The 27,709-nt window shown below is 38.7% G+C and overlaps 1 protein-coding gene across 1 annotated transcript in view; it reads right to left on the bottom strand.

The window, feature by feature from the left end:
- Window positions 1-27,709, bottom strand: part of LRBA (LPS responsive beige-like anchor protein) — a 792,976-nt gene that overhangs the window by 673,224 nt on the left and 92,043 nt on the right. Inside the window, exons 3-8 of the mRNA XM_047092315.1 lie at window positions 27,264-27,495; window positions 26,710-26,810; window positions 19,602-19,697; window positions 1,321-1,442; window positions 1,109-1,235; window positions 305-424 (exon numbers count right to left, since the gene is read on the bottom strand). Coding sequence (XP_046948271.1) covers window positions 305-424; window positions 1,109-1,235; window positions 1,321-1,442; window positions 19,602-19,697; window positions 26,710-26,810; window positions 27,264-27,495 — 798 coding nt within the window. The remainder of the gene's footprint in view (window positions 1-304; window positions 425-1,108; window positions 1,236-1,320; window positions 1,443-19,601; window positions 19,698-26,709; window positions 26,811-27,263; window positions 27,496-27,709) is intronic.

The following is a 27,709-nucleotide window of genomic DNA, read 5'->3' on the forward strand; positions in this document are numbered from 1 at the left end:
ATTTTCCTCAATCCTGAAAAAATTATTACATAATAGTTATCTATAGCAGCTATGAATTATTTGCAAAATTTATAAGCATGTATCATCCTACTCATTCATAAAAATGATCAGAATTCTGCTGTAGAGCTCCTAACTATACCCATTGTTACCTATAAATGCTCATCTTTACCCTATCCAGAATAATTTTTTAACAAGAACTCAACATTCTAGCCAAACTTAACTCTGCCATTGTGGTATTCTAAAATTTATACTCAATGTAAAATATATTTTTCATATTTTAAAATAATTTTTTCAAACCACTTACATCACTGGTGTTGACAAACCATGTTATCTCTCCATAGGAAGCTAGCTCACCATTCACATAACATCGAAGCTCACTGTTCTTCCATCGGTTATAAATGTGCACTATAGTTACCATATACCACTGAATAAGTAAAAACAGTTTGGGAAAAAAAGGATTATGATTCTTGAAATAACTCAACCACACTCAAAATAACAAGTAAAACTTAAACTATAAGTTACAATTAAATATAAAAATAAAATAAATATCAATAAAATAATATCAATATTCAACCTTTGGAATATTTAATCAAGGGAACTCTCAATACATAAGAACTTACTGTGAAATTACCTTTCCAACTCTTTACTATGAAAGTTTTCAAATATATCCCAAAAAAGTTAAAAGTTTAGTACAAATACCCTCTTTTCCACCACCTAGATACCACAACTGTCAACATTTTGCCACATCTGTTTTACCTATTTATCTATATGTACATACATTTTGCAGATGAACCATTTATTAATCTCTAAATTTTAAGGTACAAAAGAAAACACATATTACTACTACTACTACCACTACTACTAAAGTAACTTCCATTGATATTGTCCCATTGATATTATCCCAATACTCTATGAATAACAAAATATCATTCTTTTTATTATCCAAATCAGGGAAGTTAACAATTGTCCAGTGACTTATACTTCATTTTCTGAAACAGAATAAACAGAGTTGTGATCTACCACATGTTATGTCATTAATATTAAAACAAAGCATTTTGAAGGCCAGTATAGCTTGTTAAATTAATTACGACTTACTAACATCACATACCTTTTGTGGCTTAAAATCAAATTTCACACAGTGTTGAAAGCCTTTTCCTTTTGACTTTATTGAGGTTATAATCAAACAGCCCCCAACAAAGTGAGCAGAGTAACCAAGACCTTTGCTGGTTCTGAAACTACAAAGAAAAATTTTCATTTTACCTCTAAATATTCTTTCATTCTCAAAGGAAGATAGTAACACTGAGTTACAAAAATACATACCAATATAAATAGGGTTTATCCTTATCCACATTGATGTTATTCACAGGATCCATTCTTAGCCAGGTATGAAATGTAAAACCATTCTGGTATGGCCATTTGGCTATAGGAGGTAATGCAATGGCCTAAAGAAAAACATTGAGTTATTAATTCATGTGAAAAATTTTATTACTGAAATCAAGAAAATGAGACCTTACAAAGCTATATATATTTCTGCTACATGTTATTCTATATCATGTTTAAAGTATTTATAAGCTTATTTATCTGAAAGACTTTTCCAAATTTTTCAAATTTTCCAAAATACATAGTAGTGATGGTAATTTAATAAAATTATAAAAACATTCCAGATGACCTGCTGGATACACTCATCTTTGCTTCATTTCTTACAATGAAGAAAAGATTCAAAAGAATTCCAAATAAAAGAGATAGGTAGTGATATCAAGTTGGAAATATGTTATTCAAATGGTAAGATATTAGAATAGAGAAAGATATACAAGAAAGGAAAAGAAAAAATTTTAAAAAAGGTTAGAATATCCTTATTTTTAATAGCAAATATAAAGCTGAACAGAATTAGTTCATAACATTTTTCCATAACATTTTTAAATTAAATTCAAAGTCACTATATAAATAACTTTACCACCTGGTTTCAAATATTATTGAAAAGATAATCTGGGGACACCTGGGTGGCTCAGTTGACTGAGTGTCTAGCTCTTAATTTCAGCTCAGGTTATGATCTTACAGTTTGTGGGATCATGCCCTACATCAGGGTCTATGCTGACAGCACAGAGCCTACATGGGATTCTCTCTCCTCCCTCTCTTTCTGCCTCTCCCGTGCTTGCATGCACACATGCACACCCTCTCTCAAAAAATATAAACACACACTAAAAAAAATTGTTTTAAAGAAAGATCATAATTTTATTTAAAAGTACAAATTTTAAAATCAAGTTTTATTTCAAAGTACATAATGAAAGCAATCCAGAATAGCAAAACAAAATCTTGAAAATGAACAAAGTTGATATTCACACTACCAAATTCAAAACCTACCAAACAAAGCTACTATAACAAAGACTGTGTCGGGGTGCCTGGGTGGCTCAGTTGGTTAAATGTCCAACGTTGGCTCAGGTCATGATCTTGCAGTTGGTGACTTTAGGCCCACATGAGGCTCTGTACTGACAGCTCAGAGCCTAGAGCCTGTTTCAGATTTGGTGTGTCTCTTTCTGCCCCTCCTCTACTCCCTCTCTCTCTCCCTCTTTCTCAAAGATAAATAAACATTAAAAAAAAATTTTTTAATAAAAAAAAAAAAGACTGTGTGGTACTGACATAAAACCAGAAATACACATCAATGGACTAAAACTGAGAGCACAGAAATAAACCCCTGTATTTGTGTTAAACTGATTTTCAAGAAGAATGTCAAGACAATTCAATGAAGAAATCACAGTTTATTTCAACAAATGTGCTGAGATAACTGGATATCCAAAAGCAAAAACATGAAGTTGATTACTTTCCTATATCATACACAAAAATTAACCCAAATAGATTACAGATCTCAATGTAAAAGCTAAAACTATAAAACTCTTGTAAGAAAAAAATAGAGGTAAGTTTTCATGACCTGGGTTAGGCAAATCCTTCTTAATTATTCCACTAAAACCACAAGAAAAGAAAACATGTATGAACTGAACTTCATTAAAATTTTAAAAAGTTTGTGCTTTAAAGGATACGATCAAAAAAGTTAAGACAAAAGCCAAAAGAATGGAAGAAAATATGTGCAAATCATACATCTGATAAGGAACTTGTATTCAGAATAAAGAACTCTTACAATTCAACAAAAGACAAATAATTTAAAAATGGACAAAAGATATGAATAGACCTGTCTCCAAAGAAGATATCATATAGCCAATACAGACATGAAAAGATGCTCTACATTATTAGTCACTAAAGAGAAATGCAAATCAAAACCACACTGAGATACTATTTGACCCCACTAGGAGGATTATAGTCAAAAAGATACCTGGGGCATATGTAAAGGGAGAAAGAAGACACATGGGGGAAGATAGGAAGGGTGGAGATGTAGTTTGGGGGAGAAACCAATGGTGGGTGCTACAGGAAGGAGCCATGGTCTTAGAAAAAGGCGAGAGACAGCCAAGAGAACACAACAGAACGCACAAAGAGAACGCTTCCCCAAACCCACTGGCTGGGAAAACGAGAGGGCCTGACTTTCATGAGTTCTTGCAATCAGTGGGGTTTAAAAACTAGTTTTAAAGGTTAGCAGGCTTGGCTGTAATAGAGTCCTTAGAGTGCTGCCCTAATCCTAGAGAGAAGGCAGGCAAACAACCCAAGGGTGCAGACAGCACAGAAGCAAGATTTGAGGGGCACCTGAGACACACTTGGCGGGAGATTATTCGCTCTTCCTGGAGCATTTCTCTGAGAGGTGAGCATGCAGGAGATGCCTTTCCAGGGACAAAGGAGCAGACTGGAGCTATTTCCTTCTCCCGCCCCTCAGCATACACACAGAACTACAAGCAGAAAGCACCTCAGCCCCACACTGGCTGCCTAAATTGCTTACACCAAGTCCCACACCGCAGCACTGTAGCACAACTGCTCTTCTCTGTGAAGCTTGTCTCACTCCCAGCATGGCAACACACTCCCCCAGAAGACCAGCCCAGGCTGCTGCCCACGCCACATCCCTAAAGCCTGGAGTTTTAAAACTCAGCAGGCTAGAAATTGATCTGAGGACTGAGAACAAAGGTGCATGTCTACAGGCAGAAAAAACCACCACCTTGTGGAGGACAAGAACTGCACAGAGTTGATTTGGGGGAGAGAGGAGCTGTAGGCACGCTGAGAGGAGGGAGCCCTGACTGCATGGAGTGGAAGGAGTCGGGGGAGAGAAAGGAGGAGTGAATAAAGAATGAAAACACACACAGGGGACTGCACAGGAAAAACTCTTCCCCAAGACTAACAACAGGGAAGAAGAAGAGGGTTTAAATACTACAAGTTTTTTATAAACAGTGGAGTGCAGAGTCTGAAGTTTCAGGGGTCAGGGTCATTGTGCTCCTGTGAGGAAGGAGGACAGAAGCCCAACAGCAAGCAGTATCATCTGAAGATCCCCTGGGGTGCATAGAGGGAAAAAGTTTGCCTCCTTGGAGTTCATTTGGTAGCGGTAATACAGCCGCTCCAGGGGCAAAAGGTAGGCTAAGGCACCACTGAGCTGTCCAATTCACCAGCATAGGAACAAACATGCTGGCTGAGGGCAGAAAAACTTGGTGCCAGCTTTCTGCTGTGATTTACCATAAACTCCAAACCACACTGAGCAATCCCACAATCCTTTTCTGGGACAAGCCAGTACAGGCCACAGTGCAGCAAGACCTACCCCAGAGACTCAGCACAAGGCCTCACTGTGGGGCATATCTCAAGTTTAGAGTTTTGAAATACAGCCTCGCCTGAAATATAATACAGGAGGGCTGTGCTGCCTGACAGATGGACAGCTTACACAGGCTGAAGGCAGGGATCTGACAGAAGTCAGGGTCACAGGAGGGGTGACTGTTTGCTCTTCTGCGAGGGCTTACAGAGAAGCAGCAGATAACAGCTCCCTATTCCAGAGAGGAGACAGCAGGCAAAGCCATTTTCACCACGAGCCCACCAGATGACCCACTTCAGTGACCTAAAACAGCACCATCAGTAGGAGACCGGCCACTACACCAAGCTCCCCTATCCCCCCGCCCTGACTCCTCACTGCCACCACCATCCCCCACCACCCTGCACCATGTAGATGCATCCCCACTAGAGCAAGTAGGCCTAAGAATCAGATCAACAGGGTCCCCTAGAGGACCAGCACAAAGCCCTGGCGCAGACAAGTCTACTGATCATAGAATGCTGCAAGGCTTCAGCAATAGGGGAAAGAGGATCTAATTTCCTTTGTATTTTTTTATTTTTAATACTTTAATTCTTTTTAATTTATACATATAAATGCATATACACATACATATTTCTTAACTGCTATTTTTTAGGATCTTCTTTTAACAAGCAGACCAAAACACACCTAGAATCCACTTAAATTTTTTTTCTAGACAAAGTGACAAGAGGAAGTAATTCACCCCAAAAGAAAAAACAGCAAGTAGAAATGAGAGCCAGGGATTTAATCAATACAGATATAAGAGAGATGTTTGAACTAAAAATTAAAACAATTACAAGAATACTAGCTGAGTTTGAAAAAAGTATAGAAGACACTAGTGAATCCCTACTACAGGGATAAAACACCTAAAATCTAGTCAGACCAATATTAAAAATGCTATAACTGAGATGCAAACATAAATGAATGACATAGTAATGAGGATGAACAAAAGCAGCAAAACGAATCAGTGATACAGAATATAAAATTATGGAAAATAATGACATTGAAAAGAAGAGGGAGAGAAAGGTACTGGTTCACACAAGCAGACTCAGGAAACTCCGTGACTTCTTAAAATGTGCTAACATTCATATCATAAGAGTCCCAGAAGATAAAAAAGACAGAATAAGAGCAGATGATTTATTTTAGCAAATTATAGTTGAAAACTTGCCTAATCTGGGGAAGGACACAGACATCAAAATCCAAGAAGCACAGAAAACTCACATTAAATTCAACAAAAGCCTGACCTCACCAAGATATATCATAGTCAACTTCACAAAATACACAAACAAGTAAAGAATCCTAAAAGCAACAAGGAAAAAAAGTCCTTAACTGACAAGGGAAGACAGATCATATTTACAGCAGATCTATCCACAGAAACTTAGCAGGCAAGAAAGGAATGGCAGGATATATTCAATGTGCTAAGTGGGAAAAATAGGCAGCCAAGAACACTTTATGTGGCAAGGCTATCATTCAGAATAGGAGAGATAAAGAGTTTCCCAGACAAACAAAAACCAAAGAAGTTCATGATCACTAAACCAGCCCTATAAGAAATATTAAAAGGGATTCTCTGGGAATGCAAGCTGGTGCAGCCACTCTGGAAAACAGTATGGAGGTTCCTCAAAAAATTAAAAATAGAACTACCCTACGACTCAGCAATTGCACTACTAGGTATTTATCCAAGGGATACAGGTGTGCTGTTTCAAAGGGGCACATGCACCCCAATGTTTATAGCAGCACTATCAACAATAGCCAAAGTATAGAAAGAGCCCAAATGTCCATCAATGGATGAATGGATAAAGAAGATGTGGTATATATATACAATGGAGTATTACTCGGCAATCAAAAAGAATGAAATCTTGCCATTTGCAACTACTTGGATGGAACTGGAGGGTATTACACTAAGTGAAATTTGTCAGAGAAAGACAAATATCATATGACTTCACTCATATGAGGACTTTAAAAGACAAAACAAGATGAACATAAAGGAAGGGAAGCAAAAATAATATAAAAACAGGAAGGGGGACAAAACAGAAGAGACTCATAAATATGGAGAACAAACAGAGGGTTACTGGAGGGGTTGTGGGAGGGGGGAATGGGCTAAATGGATAAGGGGCATTAAGGAATCTATTCCTGAAATCATTGTTGCACTATATGCTAACTAATTTGGATGCAAATTTAAAAAAAGAAAAAAGAAAAGAAAAGAAAAGAAAAGAAAAGAAAAGAAAAGAAAAGAAAAGAAAAGAAACAGAAAATAATAACATGAAAAAAAAGGGGGACTCTCTGAGTGGCAAAAAAAAAAAAATTTCTTTTTAAAAAGTCAACAAAGGCTAAAAAAGGAACAGAGAACATCACCAGAAACACCAACTTCACAGGTAACACAATGGCACTAAATGAGTATCTTTCATTTATAACTCTGAATGTAAATGGCCTAGTATTCCTATCAAAAGACATAGGGTAACAGAACAGATATTAAAAAAAAAAAAAAAACACCCTTGGGGCACCTAGGTGTGGCTCAGTCAGCTAAGCATCCAACTTCAGCTCAGGTCATGATCTCATACTTCACGAGTTCGAGCCCCGCATTGGGCTTTGTGCTGACAGCTCAGAGCCTGGAGCCTGCTTCGGATTCTGTGTCTCCCTCTTTCTGTGCCCCTCCCCCAATCACCCTCTACGTCTGTCTGTCTGTCTCTGTCTCTCTCTCAAAAATATATAAACATTAAAAAATTTAAAAAAAAAACAAAAACAGGGGCGCCTGGGTGGCGCAGTCGGTTAAGCGTCCGACTTCAGCCAGGTCACGATCTCGCGGTCCGGGAGTTTGAGCCCCGCGTCAGGCTCTGGGCTGATGGCTCAGAGCCTGGAGCCTGTTTCCGATTCTGTGTCTCCCTCTCTCTCTGCCCCTCCCCCATTCATGCTCTGTCTCTCTCTGTCCCCAAAAAAATAAATAAACGTTGAAAAAATAAATAAATAAATAAATAAAAAATAAATAAAAAAATAAAAAAAAAAAAACAAAAACAAACAAGATCCATCTATATACTGCCTATAAGAGACTCATTTTAGACCTAAAGACATCTGCAGATTGAAAGCGAGGGGACTAAAAACCCTTAATGGATGCCAAAAGAAAGCCATTGTAACCATGCTTACATCAGACAAACTAGATTTTAAAACAAAGACTGAAACAAGAGATGAAGAAGGGCATTATATCATAATTAAGGGGTCTATCCATCATGAAGATCTAATAGTTGTAAACATTTATGCCCCCAACATGAAGGCACCAAAATATATTAATCAATTAATACCAAACAAAAAGGAACACAATGACAATACAATAATAGTAGGGGACTTTAAAACCCTTCCACAGCAATGGACAGATCATCTAGGCAGAAAATCAACAAGGAAACAATGGCTTTGAATGACACCTGGACCAGATGGACTTCATGGATATATTCAGAACATTCCATCCTAAAGCAGCACAAAATACATTCTTTTCAAGTGCACATGGAACATTCCCCAGAACAGATCACATACTGGGTCACAAATCAGCCCTCCACAAGTACAAACAGCCTGAGACCATACCATTCATATTTTCATACAATGCTATGAAACTTAAAGTCACCATAAGAAAAAAATCTGTAAAGACCACAAATACATGGAAGTTAAAGATCATGCTACTAAAGAATGCACAGGTTAACCAGTAAATTAAAGAAGAAATTTTAAAAATACATGGAAGCAAATGAAAATGAGAACACAACAATCCAAAACTTTCAGGATGCAGCAAAGGCAGTCCTAAGAAGGAAGTATATAGTAATACAAGCTTAACTCAAGGAGCAAGAAAAGTCTTTTTTTTTTTATATATACATATGAAATTTATTGACAAATTGGTTTCCATACAACACCAAGTGCTCATCCCAAAACGTGCCCTCCTCAATACCCATCACCCACACTCCCCTCCCTCCCACCCCCCATCAACCCTCAGTTTGTTCTCAGTTTTTAACAGTCTCTTATGCTTTGGCTCTCTCCCACTCTAACCTCTTTTTTTTTTTTTTCCTTCCCCTCCCCCATGGGTTCCTGTTAAGTTTCTCAGGATCCACATAAGAGTGAAACCATATGGTATCTGTCTTTCTCTGTATGGCTTATTTCACTTAGCATCACACTCTCCAGTTCCATCCACGTTGCTACAAAAGGCCATATTTCATTTTTTCTCATTGCCACATAGTATTCCATTGTGTATATATACCACAATTTCTTTATCCATTCATCAGTTGATGGACATTTAGGCTCTTTCCATAATTTGGCTGTTGTTGAGAGTGCTGCTATAAACATTGGGGTACAAGTGCCCCTATGCATCAGTACTCCTGTATCCCTTGGGTAGATTCCTAGCAGTGCTATTGCTGGGTCATAGGGTAGGTCTATTTTTAATTTTCTGAGGAACCTCCACACTGCTTTCCAGAGCGGCTGCACCAATTTGCATTCCCACCAACAGTGCAAGAGGGTTCCCGTTTCTCCACATCCTGTCCAGCATCTATAGTCTCCTGATTTGTTCATTTTGGCCACTCTGACTGGCATGAGGTGATACCTGAGTGTGGTTTTGATTTGTATTTCCCTGATAAGAAGCGACGCTGAACATCTTTTCATGTGCCTGTTGGTCATCTGGATGTCTTCTTTAGAGAAGTGTCTATTCATGTTTTCTGCCCATTTCTTCACTGGGTTATTTGTTTTTCGGGTGTGGAGTTTGGTGAGCTCTTTATAGATTTTGGATACTAGCCCTTTGTCCGATATGTCATTTGCAAATATCTTGTCCCATTCCGTTGGTTGCCTTTTAGTTTTGTTGGTTGTTTCCTTTGCTGTGCAGAAGCTTTTTATCTTCATAAGGTCCCAGTAATTCACTTTTGCTTTTAATTCCCTTGCCTTTGGGGATGTGTCGAGTAAGAGATTGCTACGGCTGAGGTCAGAGAGGTCTTTTCCTGCTTTCTCCTCTAAGGTTTTGATGGTTTCCTGTCTCACATTTAGGTCCTTTATCCATTTTGAGTTTATTTTTGTGAATGGTGTGAGAAAGTGGTCTAGTTTCAACCTTCTGCATGTTGCTGTCCAGTTCTCCCAGCACCATTTGTTAAAGAGGCTGTCTTTTTTCCATTGGATGTTCTTTCCTGCTTTGTCAAACATGAGTTGGCCATACGTTTGTGGGTCTAGTTCTGGGGTTTCTATTCTATTCCATTGGTCTGTGTGTCTGTTTTTTTTGCCAATACCATGCTGACTTGATGATGACAGCTTTGTAGTAGAGGCTAAAGTCTGGGATTGTGATGCCTCCTGCTTTGGTCTTCTTCTTCAAAATTCCTTTCGCTATTCGGGGCCTTTTGTGGTTCCATATGAATTTTAGGATTGCTTGTTCTAATTTCGAGAAGAATGCTGGTGCAATTTTGATTGGGATTGCATTGAATGTGTAGATAGCTTTGGGTAGTATTGACATTTTGACAATATTTATTTTTACAATCCATGAGCAGGGAATGTCTTTCCATTTCTTTAAATCTTCTTCAATTACCTTCATAAGCTTTCTATAGTTTTCAGCATATAGATCCTTTACATCTTTGGTTAGATTTATTCCTAGGTATTTTATGCTTCTTGGTGCAATTGTGAATGGGATCATTTTCTTTATTTGTCTTTCTGTTGCTTCATTGTTAGTGTATAAGAATGCAACTGATTTCTGTACATTGATTTTGTATCCTGCAACTTTGCTGAATTCATGTATCAGTTCTAGCAGACTTTTGGTGGAGTCTATCGGATTTTCCATGTATAATATCATGTCATCTGCAAAAAGCGAAAGCTTGACTTCATCCTTGCCAATTTTGATGCCTTTGATTTCCTTTTGTTGTCTGATTGCTGATGCTAGAGGGCGCCTGGGTGGCGCAGTCGGTTAAGCGTCCGACTTCAGCCAGGTCACGATCTCGCGGTCCGTGAGTTCGAGCCCCACGTCAGGCTCTGGGCTGATGGCTCGGAGCCTGGAGCCTGTTTCCGATTCTGTGTCTCCCTCTCTCTCTGCCCCTCCCCCGTTCATGCTCTGTATCTCTCTGTCCCAAAAATAAATAAACGTTGATTGCTGATGCTAGAACTTCCAGCACTATGTTAAACAACAGCGGTGAGAGTGGGCATCCCTGTCGTGTTCCTGATCTCAGGGAAAAAGCTCTCAGTTTTTCCCCGTTGAGGATGATGTTAGCTGTGGGCTTTTCATAAATGGCTTTTATGATCTTTAAGTATGTTCCTTCTATCCCGACTTTCTCAAGGGTTTTTATTAAGAAAGGGTGCTGGATTTTGTCAAAGGCCTTTTCTGCATCGATTGACAGGATCATATGGTTCTTCTCTTTTTTTTTTGTTAATGTGATGTATCACGTTGATTGATTTGCAAATGTTGAACCAGCCCTGCATCCCAGGAATGAATCCCACTTGATCATGGTGAATAATTCTTTTTATATGCTGTTGAATTCGATTTGCTAGTATCTTATTGAGAATTTTGGCATCCATATTCATCAGGGATATTGGCCTGTAGTTCTCTTTTTTTACTGGGTCTCTGTCTGGTTTAGGAATCAAAGTAATACTGGCTTCATAGAATGAGTCTGGAAGTTTTCCTTCCCTTTCTATTTCTTGGAATAGCTTGAGAAGGATAGGTATTATCTCTGCTTTAAACGTCTGGTAGAACTCCCCTGGGAAGCCATCTGGTCCTGGACTCTTATTTGTTGGGAGATTTTTGATAACCGATTCAATTTCTTCGCTGGTTATGGGTCTGTTCAAGCTTTCTATTTCCTCCTGATTGAGTTTTGGAAGAGTGTGGGTGTTCAGGAATTTGTCCATTTCTTCCAGGTTGTGCAATTTGTTGGCATATAATTTTTCATAGTATTCCCTGATAATTGTTTGTATCTCTGAGGGATTGGTTGTAATAATTCCATTTTCATTCATGATTTTATCTATTTGGGTCATCTCCCTTTTCTTTTTGAGAAGCCTGGCTAGAGGTTTGTCAATTTTGTTTATTTTTTCAAAAAACCAACTCTTGGTTTCGTTGATCTGCTCTACAGTTTTTTTAGATTCTATATTGTGTATTTCTGCTCTGATCTTTATTATTTCTCTTCTTCTGCTGGGTTTAGGCTGCCTTTACTGTTCTGCTTCTATTTCCTTTAGGTGTGCTGTTAGATTTTGTATTTGGGATTTTTCTTGTTTCTTGAGATAGGCCTGGATTGCAATGTATTTTCCTCTCAGGACTGCCTTCGCTGCGTCCCAAAGCGTTTGGATTGTTGTATTTTCATTTTCGTTTGTTTCCATATATTTTTTGATTTCTTCTCTAATTGCCTGGTTGACCCACTCATTCGTTAGTAGGGTGTTCTTTAACCTCCATGCTTTTGGAGGTTTTCCAGACTTTTTCCTGTGGTTGATTTCAAGCTTCATAGCATTGTGGTCTGAAAGTATGCTTGGTATGATTTCAATTCTTGTAAACTTATGAAGGGCTGTTTTGTGACCCAGTATATGATCTATCTTGGAGAATGTTCCATGTGCACTCGAGAAGAAAGTATATTCTGTTGCTTTGGGATGCAGAGTTCTAAATATATCTGTCAAGTCCATCTGATCCAATGTCTCATTCAGGGCCCTTGTTTCTTTATTGACCGTGTGTCTAGATGATCTATCCATTTCTGTAAGTGGGGTGTTAAAGTCCCCAGCAAATACCACATTCTTATCATTAAGGTTGCTTATGTTTATGAGTAATTGTTTTATATATTTGGGGGCTCCGGTATTCGGCGCATAGACATTTATAATTGTTAGCTCTTCCTGATGGATAGACCCTGTAACTATTATATAATGTCCTTCTTCATCTCTTGTTACAGCCTTTAATTTAAAGTCTAGTTTGTCTGATATAAGTATGGCTACTCCAGCTTTCTTTTGGCTTCCAGTAGCATGATAAATAGTTCTCCATCCCCTCACTCTGAATCTAAAGGTGTCCTCAGGTCTCAAATGAGTCTCTTGTAGACAGCAAATAGATGGGTCTTGTTTTTTTATCCATTCTGATACCCTATGTCTTTTGGTTGGCGCATTTAATCCATTTACATTCAGTGTTATTATAGAAAGATATGGGTTTAGAGTCATTGTGATGTCTGCATGTTTTATGCTTGTAGTGATGTCTCTGGTACTTTGTCTCACAGGGTCCCCCTTAGGATCTCTTGTAGGGCTGGTTTAGTGGTGACAAATTCCTTCAGTTTTTGTTTGTTTGGGAAGACCTTTATCTCTCCTTCTATTCTAAATGACAGACTTGCTGGATAAAGGATTCTCGGCTGCATATTTTTTCTGTCTAGCACACTGAAAATCTCGTGCCAATTCTTTCTGGCCTGCCAAGTTTCAAAAGAGAGATCGGTCACGAGTCTTATAGGTCTCCCTTTATATGTGAGGGCACGTTTACCCCTTGCTGCTTTCAGAATTTTCTCTTTATCCTTGTATTTTGCCAGTTTCACTATGATATGTCGTGCAGAAGATCGATTCAAGTTACGTCTGAAGGGAGTTCTCTGTGCCTCCTGGATTTCAATGCCTTTTTCCTTCCCCAGTTCAGGGAAGTTTTCAGCTATTATTTCTTCAAGTACCCCTTCAGCACCTTTCCCTCTCTCTTCCTCCTCTGCGATACCAATTATGCGTATATTATTTCTTTTTAGTGTATCACTTAGTTCTCTAATTTTCCCCTCATATTCCTGGATTTTTTTATCTCTCTTTTTCTCAGCTTCCTCTTTTTCCATAACTTTATCTTCTAGTTCACCTATTCTCTCCTCTGCCTCTTCCATCCGAGCTGTGGTGGTTTGCATTTTGTTCTGCATTTCATTTAAAGCGTTTTTCAGCTCCTCGTGACTGTTCCTTAGTCCCTTGATCTCTGTAGCAAGAGATTCTCTGCTGTCCTGTATACTGTTTTCCAGCCCAGCGATTAATTTTATGACTATTATTCTAAATTCACTTTCTGTTATATTATTTAAATCCTTTTTGATCAGCTCATTAGCTGTTGTTATTTCCTGGAGATTCTTCTGAGGGGAATTCTTCCGCTTGGTCATTTTGGATAGTCCCTGGTGTGGTGAGGACCTGCAGGGCACTTCCCCTGTGCTGTGGTGTATAACTGGAGTTGGTGGGCGGGGCCGCAGTCAGTCCTGATGTCTGCCCCCAGCCCACCGCTGGGGCCACAGTCAGACTGGTGTGTGCCTTCTCTTCCCCTCTCCTAGGGGCGAGATTCACTGTGGGGTGGCGTGGCCCGTCTGGGCTACTTGCACACTGTCAGGCTTGTGATGCTGGGGATCTGGCGTATTAGCTGGGGTGGGAAGGCAAGGTGCACGGCGGCAGGGGGGGCAGGCTTAGCTCGCTTCTCCTTAGGTGATCCACTTCAGGAGGGGCCCTGTGGCAGCCGGAGGGAGTCAGATCCGCTGCCGGAGGTTTGGCTCCTGCCGGAGGTTTGGCTCCGCAGAAGCACAGAGTTGGGTGTTTGCACGGAGCGAGCAATTCCCTGGCCGGAACCGGTTCCCTTTGGGATTTTGGCTGGGGGATGGGCGGGGGAGATGGCGCTGGCGAGCGCCTTTGTTCCCCGCCAAACTGAGCTCTGTCGTCCGGGGGCTCCGCAGCTCACCCTCCCTTTGTCCTCCAGCCTTCCCGCTTTCCGAGCAGAGCTGTTAACTTATGACCTCCCAGACGCTAAGTCGCGCTTGCTGTCGGAACACAGTCCGTCAGGCCCCTCCGCTTTTGCAAGCCGGACTCGGGGGCTCTGCTTGGCTGGCGAGCCGCCCCTCCGCCCCGGCTCCCTCCCGCCAGTCCGTGGAGCGCGCACCGCCTCGCCGCCCTTCCTACCCTCTTCCGTGGGCCTCTCGTCTGCACTTGGGTCCGGTGACTCCGTTCTGCTAATCCTCTGGCGGTTTTCTGGGTTATTTAGGCAGGTGTAGGTGGAATCTAAGTGATCAGCAGGACGCGCGGTGAGCCCAGCGTCCTCCTACGCCGCCATCTTCCTGTCGCTCCTCAAGAAAAGTCTTAAATACACAATCTAACCTTACACCTAAAGGAGCTAGAAAAGGAACAGCAAATAAAGCCTAGACAGAAGAAGAAGGAAAATAAAGACTAGAGCATAAATAAAGGATATAGAAACAAAACAGTAGGGCAGATCAACGAAACTAAGAGCTGGTTCTTTGAAATTATTAATAAAATTGATAAAGCTCTAGCCAGACATCAATGAGAAAAGAGAAAGGACCTAAACAAATAAAACCACGAATGAAAGAGGAGAGATCACAACAACCCCACAAAAATACAAATAATCATAAAAGATTATAAAAAAAGTATATGCCAAAAACTAGGCAATCTAGAAGAAATGGACAAATTCCTAGAAACATACAAACTACCAAAACTTTGAAACAGGAAGAAATAGAAAATTTGAACACACCTATAACCAGCAAAGAAATCAAATCAGTAGTTTAAGATCTCCTAGCAAACAAAAGTCCACGGCAAAATAGCTTCATAGGGGTATTCTAATACACATTTAAAGAAGAGTTAATACCTATTCTTCTCAAGTTGTTCCAAAAAACAGAAATGGAAGAAAAACTTCCAAAGCCCTTCTACAAGGCCAGCATTACCTGGATTCCAAAACCAGACAAATAACCCACTATGAAAGAGAATTACAGGCCAATATCCCTGATGAATAATGATGCAAAAATTCTCAACAAGATAGTAGCAAACCAAATCCAACAGTACATTAAAAGAATTAATCACCATGATCAAGTGGGAATAATCTATTCCTGGGCTGCAGGGCTGGTTCAATACTCACAAATCAATCAATGTGATACTTAATGTACTTAATAACATGCACTTAATAAATTCTTAATATATTTATTAAGATACAACATGTATGTATGTACATGTACATGTATATTATGTATTAAGATACAATATGTACTTAATAAAAGAAAGGATAAGAACTGTATAATCCTGTAAGTAGATACAGAAAAAGCATTTGACAAAATACAGCATCCATTCTTGATAAAAACCCTCAACAAAGTAGGGATAGATGGAACATACCACAACATAATAAAGGCCATATTTGAAAGACCCACAGCTAATATCCTCAATATTGGCAAAAACAGAGAGCTTTTTCTCTATAGTCAAAAACAAGCCAGGGATGTCCACTTTCACCATTACTAATTAACATAATACTGGAAGTCTTAGCCTCAGCAATCAGACAACAAAAAGAAATAAAGGCATTGAAATTGGCAAGGAAAGACTCAAACTTTCACTACTTGCAGATGACATGATACTCTATGTAGAACACCTGAAAGACTCCACCAAAAAACTGCTAGCACTAATACATGAATTATCCACCAACAACAAAGCAGAAGAGTAAATCGAAGAATTTCTCCAAAAAAAGTAAGACACCTAGAAATAAACCTAACCAAAGAGGTAGAAAATCTGTACTCTTAGGTAGGAAACTGAAGAGGACACAAAGAAATGGAAAAACATTCCATGCTCATGGATTGGAAGGACAAACATTGTTACAATGTCTATACTACCCAAAGCAATCTACGTATTTAATGCAATCCCTACCAAAATACCACCAGCATTTTTCATCGACTTAAAATAAATAATCTTAAAATTTGTATGGAAGCACAAAAGATCCCAAATAGCCAAAGTAATCCTGAAAAAGAAAAGCAAAGCTGAAAGTACCATGATTCCAGAGGTCAATCTGTATCACAAAGCTGTAGACATAAAGAAAGCATGGTACCGGCACAAAAACTAACACACAGATCAATGAAACAGAATACAAAACCCAGAAATGGACTCACAACTATATGGTCAATTCATCTTCAACAAAGCAGAAAAGAATAGCCAATTGAAAAAAGGCCATTTCTGGGGCGCCTGGGTGGCGCATTCGGTTAAGCGTCCAACTTCAGCCAGGTCACGATCTCGCGGTCCGTGAGTTCGAGCCCCGCGTCAGGCTCTGGGCTGATGGCTCAGAGCCTGGAGCCTGTTTCTGATTCTGTGTCTCCCTCTCTCTCTGCCCCTCCCCCATTCATGCTCTGTCTCTCTCTGTCCCAAAAATAAATAAAAAAAATAAAAATAAAAAAATAAAAAAAAAAGGCCATTTCTTCAACAAATGGTGTTGGGAAAACCAGACAGCAAAATGCAGAAAAATGAAACTGGACCACTTCCTCAGACCATACACAACAAGAAATTCAAAATGGTTGAAAGGCCTAAATGTGAGACAGGACACCATGAAAATCCTAGAGAAGAACACAGGCAGAAACATCTCTAACCTCAACTTTAGCAAGTTGCTACACATGTCAGCGGAAGACAAGTGAAACAGAAACAAAAGTGAACTACTGGGTCTTCATCAAGATAAAGAGCTTCCACACTAAACTAAAGGCAGCCTACAGAATGGGAGAAGATATTTGCAAATGACAGATCTGATAAAGAGTTAGTATCCAAAATCTGTAAACAGCTTATGTAACTCAAACCCCCCCCCAAAAAAATAATCCAGTTAAGAAATGGACAGAAGACATGAACAGACACTTTTCCAAAGAAGACTTACATGTGGCTAACAGACAATTGAAAAGATGCTCAACATCACTCATTATCAGGGAAATACAAATCAAAACCACAGTACGATACCACCTCACACCAGTCGGAATGGCTAAAATTAACAGCACAGGAAACAACAGGAGTTGTCGAGGATATGGAGAAAGGGGAACCCTCTTGCACTGTGGGGGGAATGCAAACTGGTGCAGCCACTCTGGAAAACAGCATGGAGGTTCCTCAAAAAGTTAAAAATAGAACTACCCTGCAACCCAGCAATTGCACTACTAAGTATTTACAAGGGATACAGGTGTGCTGTTTCAAAGGGGTACACGCACCCCAATGTTTATAGCAGCACTATCAACAATAGCCAAAGTATGGAAAGAGCCCAAATGTCCATCAACAGATGAATGGATAAAGAAGACATGGTGTAGGGGCGCCTGGGTGGCGCAGTCGGTTAAGCGTCCGACTTCAGCCAGGTCACGATCTCGCGGTCCGTGAGTTCGAGCCCCGCGTCAGGCTCTGGGCTGATGGCTCAGAGCCTGGAGCTTGCTTCCGATTCTGTGTCTCCCTCTCTCTCTGCCCCTCCCCCATTCATGCTCTGTCTCTCTCTGTCCCAAAAATAAATAAACGTTGAAAAAAAAATTAAAAAAAAAAAAAAAGAAGACATGGTGTAAACACACACACACACACACACACACACACACACACACACACACAAATGGAGTATTACTCAGCAATCAAAAAGAATGAAATCTTGCCATTTGCAACTACATGGATGGAACCAGAGGGTATTATGCTAAGCAAAATTAGCCAGAGAAAGACCAGTATCGTATGATTTCACTCATATGAGGAATTTAAGATACAAAAAAAATGAACGTAAGGGAAGGGAAGCAAAAATAATACAAAAACAAGGAGGGGGACAAAACATAAGAGACTCTTAAATACAGAGAACAAACTGAGGGTTGCTGGAGGTGTTATGGCTGGTTGGATCGGCTAAATGGGTAAGGGGCATTAGGGAGGCCACTTGTTGGGATGAACACTGGGTTTTATACATAGGGGCTGAATCACTGGAATCTACTCCTGAAATCATTATAGCACTATATGCTAACTAACTTGGATATAAATTAAAAAATTAAAAAATTAAAAATTAAAAAAAGATATTATCAAAAACAAAGTAAAAAGTGACAAAAGATAATCTCAGTAAGAACAGACTGAAATATCTTCAAAGAAAAATTTGCTTATAACAAGCAGACCAACGTAATATGAGGACGTTAAAAAGCTCTATATATAACATATATACATTACATAATGCACTCCTATAACACTTTGAAACATTACAGATATTACCAGCAATGTCTTCTTTATAAACTGATTAATTAACAGCTTATAAGAATGCTGAAACTGGGGGCACCTTGGTGGCTAAACCGGTTAAGCATCTGACTCTTGCTTTCAGCTCAGGTCATGATTTCACGGTTAGTGAGATCAAGCCCTGCCTGGGGCTCTACGATGACAGCAGGGAACCTGCTTGGGATTCTCTCTCCACCCCTCCCCTGCTCACACCCACGTGGGCTTTCTGGCTTTCTCTCTTTCTCTCTCTCTCTCAAAATAATTAAATAAACTTAAACAAAAAAAAGAATGCTGAAACTGATAAAATTTGGCAACTCACAAGTTAGGAACTCTTGCCAAAAAGTTTCAAAGAGTTATTGTCATTCTATACACCAGGTGTAAAAGAAACAGGAGTGGGGAAATACAAGGCTAAAGAAAGATGTTCAGTAAGATAGAAAGTGAAAGTGTTACACCTAAATATCTATTTGAAAATTCAGAGGTAAATTCTGAAGACAACATGGCTTATGTTTAAAATAACTGGGTTCTTCTTAGTCCACTGTTGTCCCAAGCTGTAAATGGGCAGCTTTCTTAACTTCTTTGAGCCTGTATTTCTTCACTTCTAAAACAGGAAAAAGTAGGGGCGCCTGGGTGGCGCAGTCGGTTAAGCGTCCAACTTCAGCCAGGTCACGATCTCGCGGTCCGTGAGTTCGAGCCCCGCGTCAGGCTCTGGGCTGATGGCTCAGAGCCTGGAGCCTGTTTCCGATTCTGTGTCTCCCTCTCTCTCTGCCCCTCCCCCGTTCATGCTCTGTCTCTCTCTGTCCCAAAAATAAATAAACGTTGAAAAAAAAAAAATTTTTTTTAAACAGGAAAAAGTAACACGAATAACTGCTGTAAGGAATTTAGGTTGTGCAAAGAAGTTTCTACCTAACACAAAACCCATCAGGGGTGTTTACAGGGCTATCCTTTCGGGAAACCGAGGAAAGCACTCCAAGTGATATCCTCATTAAAATTTACTTACTGCAGCGCTCTTTCCTGGAAAGTTGAAAAAGGCATCAGGACCATACTTCTGAGGCATATGCTTTAACACAGACAGCAACTTCCCAGCATGTGGAGGCTATGAAAATAATCAACAAGTCATTAACTGCATTATTCACCATAAAACAACTTATTTTTCATATACTCATACTTTAATATACTCAAGAATAACCAAAAAATGTTTTAAACTAAAAGCATATAAAAAGAATGTTATTTTCACTATCTTAAAGAAATATACAATGTATTCTATGCCATTTTCATAATATGATGGAAGGTATAAAGTGTTTGATAAAAGTGCCAATAGCACCCGACACTTGAAACTTCTCCACACTACAGCAAAAATTATCTTTTAAAATTACAAACTACATCAACCCATCACCCATCTCTCTTTAAAACACTTTTTAAATTTAACAAATAAATAATGCTTATTATATTACCCTGTTGAAGACTGTTTTTAAAGAAACAATAAAAATATTTTAACCTTATAACCATCCTAGGGGTGGTACTATTATTATCCCATTTTATAGAGGAGGACTCAGAGGCAGAGGAACATTTCGAAGGTAACATAACTAGCCAGTAGCAAAGCTGGGATCAGAACTCAGCCTGACTTCAGAGCCCATACTTTAAATCACTACACTCTCACCTATTATGCTACCTCTGCTATAGCTTCTCATTGTCTTTAAAATAAAGACCAAAACCCCCTTAGGGCACCTTGGGTGGCTCAGTTGTTTAAGCGTCCAACTCTTTTTTTGGGCTCAGGTCCTATCTCAGGTCGTGAGTTCGAGCTCTACATCTGGCTCCGTGCTGTGAGAACAGAACCTGCTTGGGATTCTCCCTCCCTCTCTCCCGCTGGCGTTCTCTCTCCCTCTCTCTCTTTCTCTCTCAAAATAAATAAATAGACTTTACAAAAGTCTATTTTGTATATTTTAAAAGGTCAAAACTCTTAACATAGCCCTCAAGATACTCTATCTACCTCACTAGCCTCATTTTGCATTTCTATCTTCCTCTCTCTCTGCACTCCATCCACAAAGCCCTCTCTGCCTTCTTCCTAACAACAGGGCCTGAACACAAACTATTCCTTCAGCTTAAAATGTTCTCACTAGGCCTACTTCCCTCCCCTCTTAACTAAATATAAATCTTCTCCATCTTTTAGAGCTGACCTTAATGGTTACTTCCTTATGGCAGTCTTCCCTGACCTCTGAAACTGGATCCAAGCTCCCTATCATATTTCCAATATTACCTTAACTATATAGCATGTAAAAAAGTTGTAACATTACATTTATTTAATGCCTCTTTGACCCACAAGTCTCCTCTGATACACAAAACAACCAATAACTAAAATAAAAAGGCTTATTTATAAGGAAAAGCAAAGATCAGATATACATTATCATTTTAATCAGTTTACAAGTAAATAGGATAAAGTGTAGTACATTCTTCATTAAAAGTTCAAAACAGGGTCAAACCACAAGTGAAATCACTGGCTTGCTTTCATCTTATTTGGTATCTGCTCTTAGTTATCATGACTATCCAGAAGAGTCCAGCAATCTTTTACCTAAATGTTAAGTGGAAAGCTTCATTCTTAAGTGATCAAGAAATTTTCAATTCGCGACACCACACAATTATAAAAGTATACAATCATATTGATTTTTTTAAATCAATAAAAATGAAATAACCAAAATCAGCTACAGTCAAAAATAAAAATATATATAGTGTTAACCATTCTATGAATGGTTAATGACTGAGCAAGGCCTTGCTCGGTTTTGTATGTTTCGGGGTTTCTTTTGCGGGGCGGGGCGGGGGGGCCTTAAAGATTTTATTTTTAAGTCATCTCTACATCCAATGTGGTGCTCAAACTCACAACCCAAGACCAAGAGTTGCATGTTCCACCAAATCAGCCAAGCAGGTACCCCAAGGCCTTGATCCTTTTATTAACAGTTCATTATTTTTCCCTTTATGCCCTAAACCTATTGTCATTCTACTCCCAATCACATAAGCAACTATGTAAATATCTTTAATCTTTTTATGTGTTCCTTCAAAAGTATTTTTGTGTGATCCTCATAATTTAAAGGATCTTTGGTCAGATATATGAATCTGTTTCTTTCTGCTTCTTGCATCTATTCATATTAACTTTTACATTGATTCTAACTGCCATATAATAATCTATTCTATGCATCCAATACATTTAATCTATCTACTATCATAACAATAAACCCCTATGGTGACAATTCAGTGCCATCAAAAACAATGTGAACATTGAACATCCTCAAGTGTATTCTCCTTATGAAACTGTGAGAATTTCATGCAACACCCACTCAGGAGGAAATTACTAAGTCACTGGATTTGAGTATAAATTTATGCAACTAATTAGTGCTAGATTACTCAAGTTTGGCTAAATGAGTTTACTCCAACCACTAGAACACAAGTTTAAAATAACCCTATCCCCCCAGTTATATTTGCTATTATCCAACTTTATAAGCCTTAACACTAATAGACATAAAGTAACATACCAATTTTGTTTTAATTTGAACATCTCTAATTATTACTGACTTTGTGTTTATTTGGTTGTTGGGTTTCTATCTCTATAAATACACATTTATTCATATCCATTGCTATTTTCTCAGAGTTTTCTATATTCACCAACAGAAATGTACTCATTATATATTCAGAATAAAGACACTGAATATAAATCAAAACTAAAATGAAACTAGTATATATACAGTCCCTGACTTCTGATGGTCCAACTTAGAATTTTTTTGTTCACAATGGTGTGAAAGCTATATGCATTCAGTAGAAATAGTACTTTGAACTTTGAATTTTAATCTTTTCCCAGGCAGTGACATGCAACATGCAGCACAATACTCTCTGGGGATGCTGGGCAGTGGCAACAAGTCACAGCTCCCAGCCAGCCACAAAGTCACAAGAATAAACAACCGATACACTTACAACCATTCTGTACCCACACAACCTTTCTGTTTTGCACTTTGAATTCAGTATGCAATAAATTACATGATATATTCAACACTGTATCACAAAACAGGCTTTGTGTTACATGATTTTGCCCAACTGTAGGCTAATATAAGTGTAAACAACTAGAATACTGGATAAAATGTATGAAACAGAAACTGTTTTTAGACATGGAAGAAGTAGCTCAAGACACTGCTACTTGAGAAAAGGAAACAAAATGAGCCATGAAATTACCAGATTTTCTACCAGGATGCAATTTCCATACCACTGCACAGGAAAAGGAAAACCAAACAGAATGTGAAGTTCTCATTGACTTAATGAGACAGAAATTGCAGTGTGGGGTAGTCTGAGAAGGATGAAAGCTTCAAGCAGAGTACTACAGAGAAAAGAGCTATGCAGGTAAGAAGTTCCAAAATCTACACTGATCTTAATCCTCCTTGACTTAATACCAAACTATCCATGCCTATCATAAAACTGAACAAGGTGAGGCCAAGATATTGAAAGCTGTAAGTCAAAGAATTTTTACAGCTACTATACAGCCAGAAATTGAGACCCTACTAGGCACAGTGGAATGACCACAGAGCCTTACACTACCTCTTACCCCGTATCTCAGATGTAGGGTCATTCAGAGAGACTCTAAAAGAATCAGGCCTGAATAAGGAAGCTAAACTAGCCTTAGAATAACAGACAATCTAGACCTGACCAAAACAAAACTTTTAAACTAGTCTGTAAGAGTAAAGTTGATCCACAAATAATTTATCTGTCTACAAAAACAGTCTAACAATCTGAAAAAGAATATGACAAAATCTAGCACTCAACCAGGAACAATTCAGTGTATCTAACATCACTGGATCTAAAACCACTAGCATTAGAAGCAGGAAAATATGACCTATAAGCAGACACAAAATCCATGAGTAAAAAACTGATCTAGAAAATGATAAAGATGATAGAATTAGTAGAAAATAACATGAGAGCAACTATTATATTATAAATATGCTCAATAGTCCCAAGGATTTAAAGGAAAACATGAACATAATGAGGAAAAATAAAAGATATTAAAAGAACTAAACAGAATCTTTAGAAATAAAAATATCTGAACTCTGAAAATTTTACTGGATAGAATTAACACACTGCAGGAGAAACAAAAGAGCGGTTACTTTAAAAATACAGTAATATAAAAAGCAATCTAAAATGAAACACAAAGGGAAAAGGCTGAAAAACAAGTGAACAGATCTCAGTGACCTACTGGGCACTATCAAGAGAGCTAACATACATGTAATTATAGTCCCAGAAGGAGGAGGGAGGGACAAAAACATGACACTTAAAAAAATAATGACCAAAATGTTTCCAAATTTGCTGAAAATTCTATTATAAATGTCCAAATACCACAAGTGTAATAAGAATAAACACAAGGACCAAAAACCATAAAATACCTAGGAATCAATCTAACCAAAGAGGTGAAAAATCTATACACTGAAAACTACAGAAAGCTTATGAAAGAAATTGAAGAAGACAAAAAAAAAAAAAAAAAAAAAAAAAAAAAAAAGGCAAAATATTCCATGCTCCTGGATAGGAAGAACAAATATTGTTAAAATGTTGATACTACCCAAAGCAATCTACATATTCAATGCAATGCCTATCAAAATAACACGAACATTCTTCACAGAGCTAGAACAAACAATCCTAACATTTGTATGGAACCAGAAAAGACACTGAATAGCCAAAGCAATCTTTAAAAAGAAAACCAAAGCAGGAGGCATCACAATCCCGAACTTCAAGCTGTATTACAAAGCTGTAATCATCAAGACAGTATGGTACCGGCACAAGAACAGATACTCAGATCGATGGAACAGAACAGAGAACCCAGAAATGGACCTACAAACATATGGCCAACTAATCTTTGACAAAGCAGGAAAGACTATCCAATCCAATGGAATAAAGACAGTCTCTTCAGCAAGTGGTGCTGGGAAAACTGGACAGCAACATACAGAAAAATGAACCTGGACCACTTTCTTACACCATACACAAAAATAAACTCAAAATGGAGGAAAGACCTAAATACAAGACAGGAAGCCATCAAAATCCGCGAGGAGAAAGCAGGCAAAAACCTCTTTGAGCTTGGCCACAGCAACTTCTTACTCAACACGTCTCCAGAGGCAAGGGAAACAAAAGCAAAAATGAACTACTGGGACCTCATCAAAATAAAAAGCTTCTGCACAGCAAAGGAAACCATCAGCAAAACTAAAAGGCAACCGACAGAATGAGAGAAGATATTTGCAAACAACATATCAGATAAAAGGGTTAGTATCCAAAATCTATAAAGAACTTACCAAATTCAACACCCAAAAAACAAATAATCCAGTGAAGAAATGGGCAAAAGACATGAGTAGACACTTCTCCAAAGAAGACATCCAGATGGCCAACCAACACGTGAAAAAATGCTCAACATCACTCATCATCAGGGAAATACAAATCAAAACCACAATGAGATACCACCTCACACCTGTCAGAATAGCTAACATTAAAAAACAGGCAACAACAGATGTTGGCGAGGATGCAGAGAAAGAGGATCTCTTTTGCACTGCTGGTAGGAATGCAAACTGGTACGGCCACTCTGGAAAACAGTATGGAGGTTCCTCAAAAAATTAAAAATAGAACTACCCTACGACCCAGCAATTACACTACTAGGTATTTATCCAAGGGATACAGGTGTGCTGTTTCGAAAGGACACACACACCCCAATGTTTATAGCAGCACTATCAACAATAGCCAAAGTATGGAAAGAGCCCAAATGTCCATCGAATGGATGAATGGATAAAGAAGATGTGGTGTATATATACAATGGAGTACCACTCAGCACTCAAGAAAGAATGAAATCTTGCCATTTGCAACTACGTAGATGGAACTAGAGAGTATTATGCTAAGCAAAATTAGAGAAAGACAAATATCATATGGCTTCACTCATATGAAGACTTTAAGACACAGAACAGCTGAACACAAGGGAAGGGAAGCAAAAATAATATAAAAACAGGGAGGGAGACAAAACATAAGAGACTCTTAAATATGGAGAACAAACAGAGGGTTACTGGATGGGTTGTGAGAGGGAGGATGGGCTAAATGGATAAGGGGCATTAAGGAATCTACCCCTGAAATCACTGTTGCACTATATGCTAACTTGGACTTAAATTAACAACAACAGCAAAAAAGAATAAACACGAGGTAAGCCACTCCAAGAAACATAATAAAATTGCTAAGAAATCAATGATGAAAGCTTTTTTATTTTTTAAGTAAGCGCCACACCCAATGTGGGGCTTGAACTCATGACCCTGAGATCAAAGGTAACATGTCCTACCAACTGAGCCAGCCAGATGCTCCCAGTCCTGAAATCTTAAAGACAGAGAGCTAGAACTTGATATAAAGAAGCTAGAGTCTAACCATTGTAACACAATAAACTAAAGTGTACAATTGCAAAGCACCAATTTAGATAGATTTCAACAGAGCTAGATTAGCAATCAGTTGCTGTGGGCAATAATCTCTAAAGAGCACTAAAATAACCCCAGAAATCCAACAAAAAATGAAGAAAATATTTACCAGTATTCCTCTAAGAGGTAAGTAACCAAGTGGTAGGAAAAAACAGTTTGTTAAAGCACCTGGAGTTCAAAATAAGTTGACCACTACTGTCATTCATTACAAAGGACCATTAAATTGCAACTATGGAAGGTGGATCCAATTAACTGCAGACCTTTTGTTCAATGAGTGGATTATTCAAGTTTAAGGGCTACAGCTAAACTACTCGTGTCAATAAAAAAGAGAAGCAGACTACCCAACACTTTTCCTTCTCTATCCTAACCCTTTTCCTCTAATAAATGTTAATTGTATATCTGAAGACTAACAATTTGAAGAAGGGCCAAGTTTGAGCCTGCCTGGAACATTCAGTTCTCTTTAGTATACACCTGTGTTGGGTCATGGCAAAAGTAGCTATAAAGACCTAAATTCTATTTTGATTGATCTCTTCCTTTCAATTTGACATTTACCCCTGTATAATAATAACAGCTGCTTAAAAGCAACTAATGTATTTGAGGAGAGGGAAACTTTCAAATAGCAAAGGGTATTCAGGGTTTTTTTACCCATTGTCCTTTATCTCCTTGAAGTTTACTGAAGAATAGCTTTAGTTCTCGAACCGTCAAATTATAGCTAGCCAGCACTCCCAACATGTCAACTAAAAGATCTGGAAACAAAAGAAAACAACAAAACAATTAATCAACTTATATTCCTTAAAGGACTGAAATATACTGTGCTTATTTAAGAGTTTAAACACTGAAGTTCTAGGCACAAGTTAGATGCTCAAATATTTCTTAAATGTTACTAAATAAGGGGGCGCCTGGGTGGCGCAGTCGGTTAAGCGTCCGACTTCAGCCAGGTCACGATCTCGCGGTCCGGGAGTTCGAGCCCCGCGTCAGGCTCTGGGCTGATGGCTCGGAGCCTGGAGCCTGTTTCCGATTCTGTGTCTCCCTCTCTCTCTGCCCCTCCCCCGTTCATGCTCTGTCTCTCTCTGTCCCAAAAATAAATAAACGTTGAAAAAAAAAAAATAAAAAAAAAATGTTACTAAATAAGAAAAATATAGTATTTAAGAATCAAACTTTATTTCTTCACATCCATTGTGCTACAGAAAAAATCATACCTGCTATCATATTGTCAACTTTTTCAATTTTCCCAAGCACTTTCTCAACAAGGCCTACTTCGGTGCAGATTTGAAGATTTCGTATGCTTTTCTTCAGAATCGCTGTAAACATGCTCCAGACTTCTGCTTGGCAAGTAATGTCACATTTTTCTAGGAGGTCCACCATGCAGATGATACTCTCACCTTCTTGGATAATGAAATTCATTTCCAAATCAAACTGCCCTCCTACCAACTTCCAAAAAGAGGGGAAAAAATTATAAGCATTAGTGCTTTTTCAATGTAACTAGAGCACACTCCTAAGCTTTAGGTTGGCAGTACATACCCATACACATTCTTTTCTACTCTCTACAACAAAAGGGTTCATAAGCACGCATGCGCACACACACACACACACACACACACACACACACAGCTCTAAAAAATAAAGCTTCTAAAGAAAATTCCAA

This window comes from Lynx rufus, unplaced genomic scaffold (assembly GCF_022079265.1).
Source record: "Lynx rufus isolate CCGP_SWC_20201006 ecotype Redwood Valley unplaced genomic scaffold, mLynRuf1.p SCAF_3, whole genome shotgun sequence".
Classification (NCBI taxonomy): domain Eukaryota; kingdom Metazoa; phylum Chordata; class Mammalia; order Carnivora; family Felidae; genus Lynx; species Lynx rufus.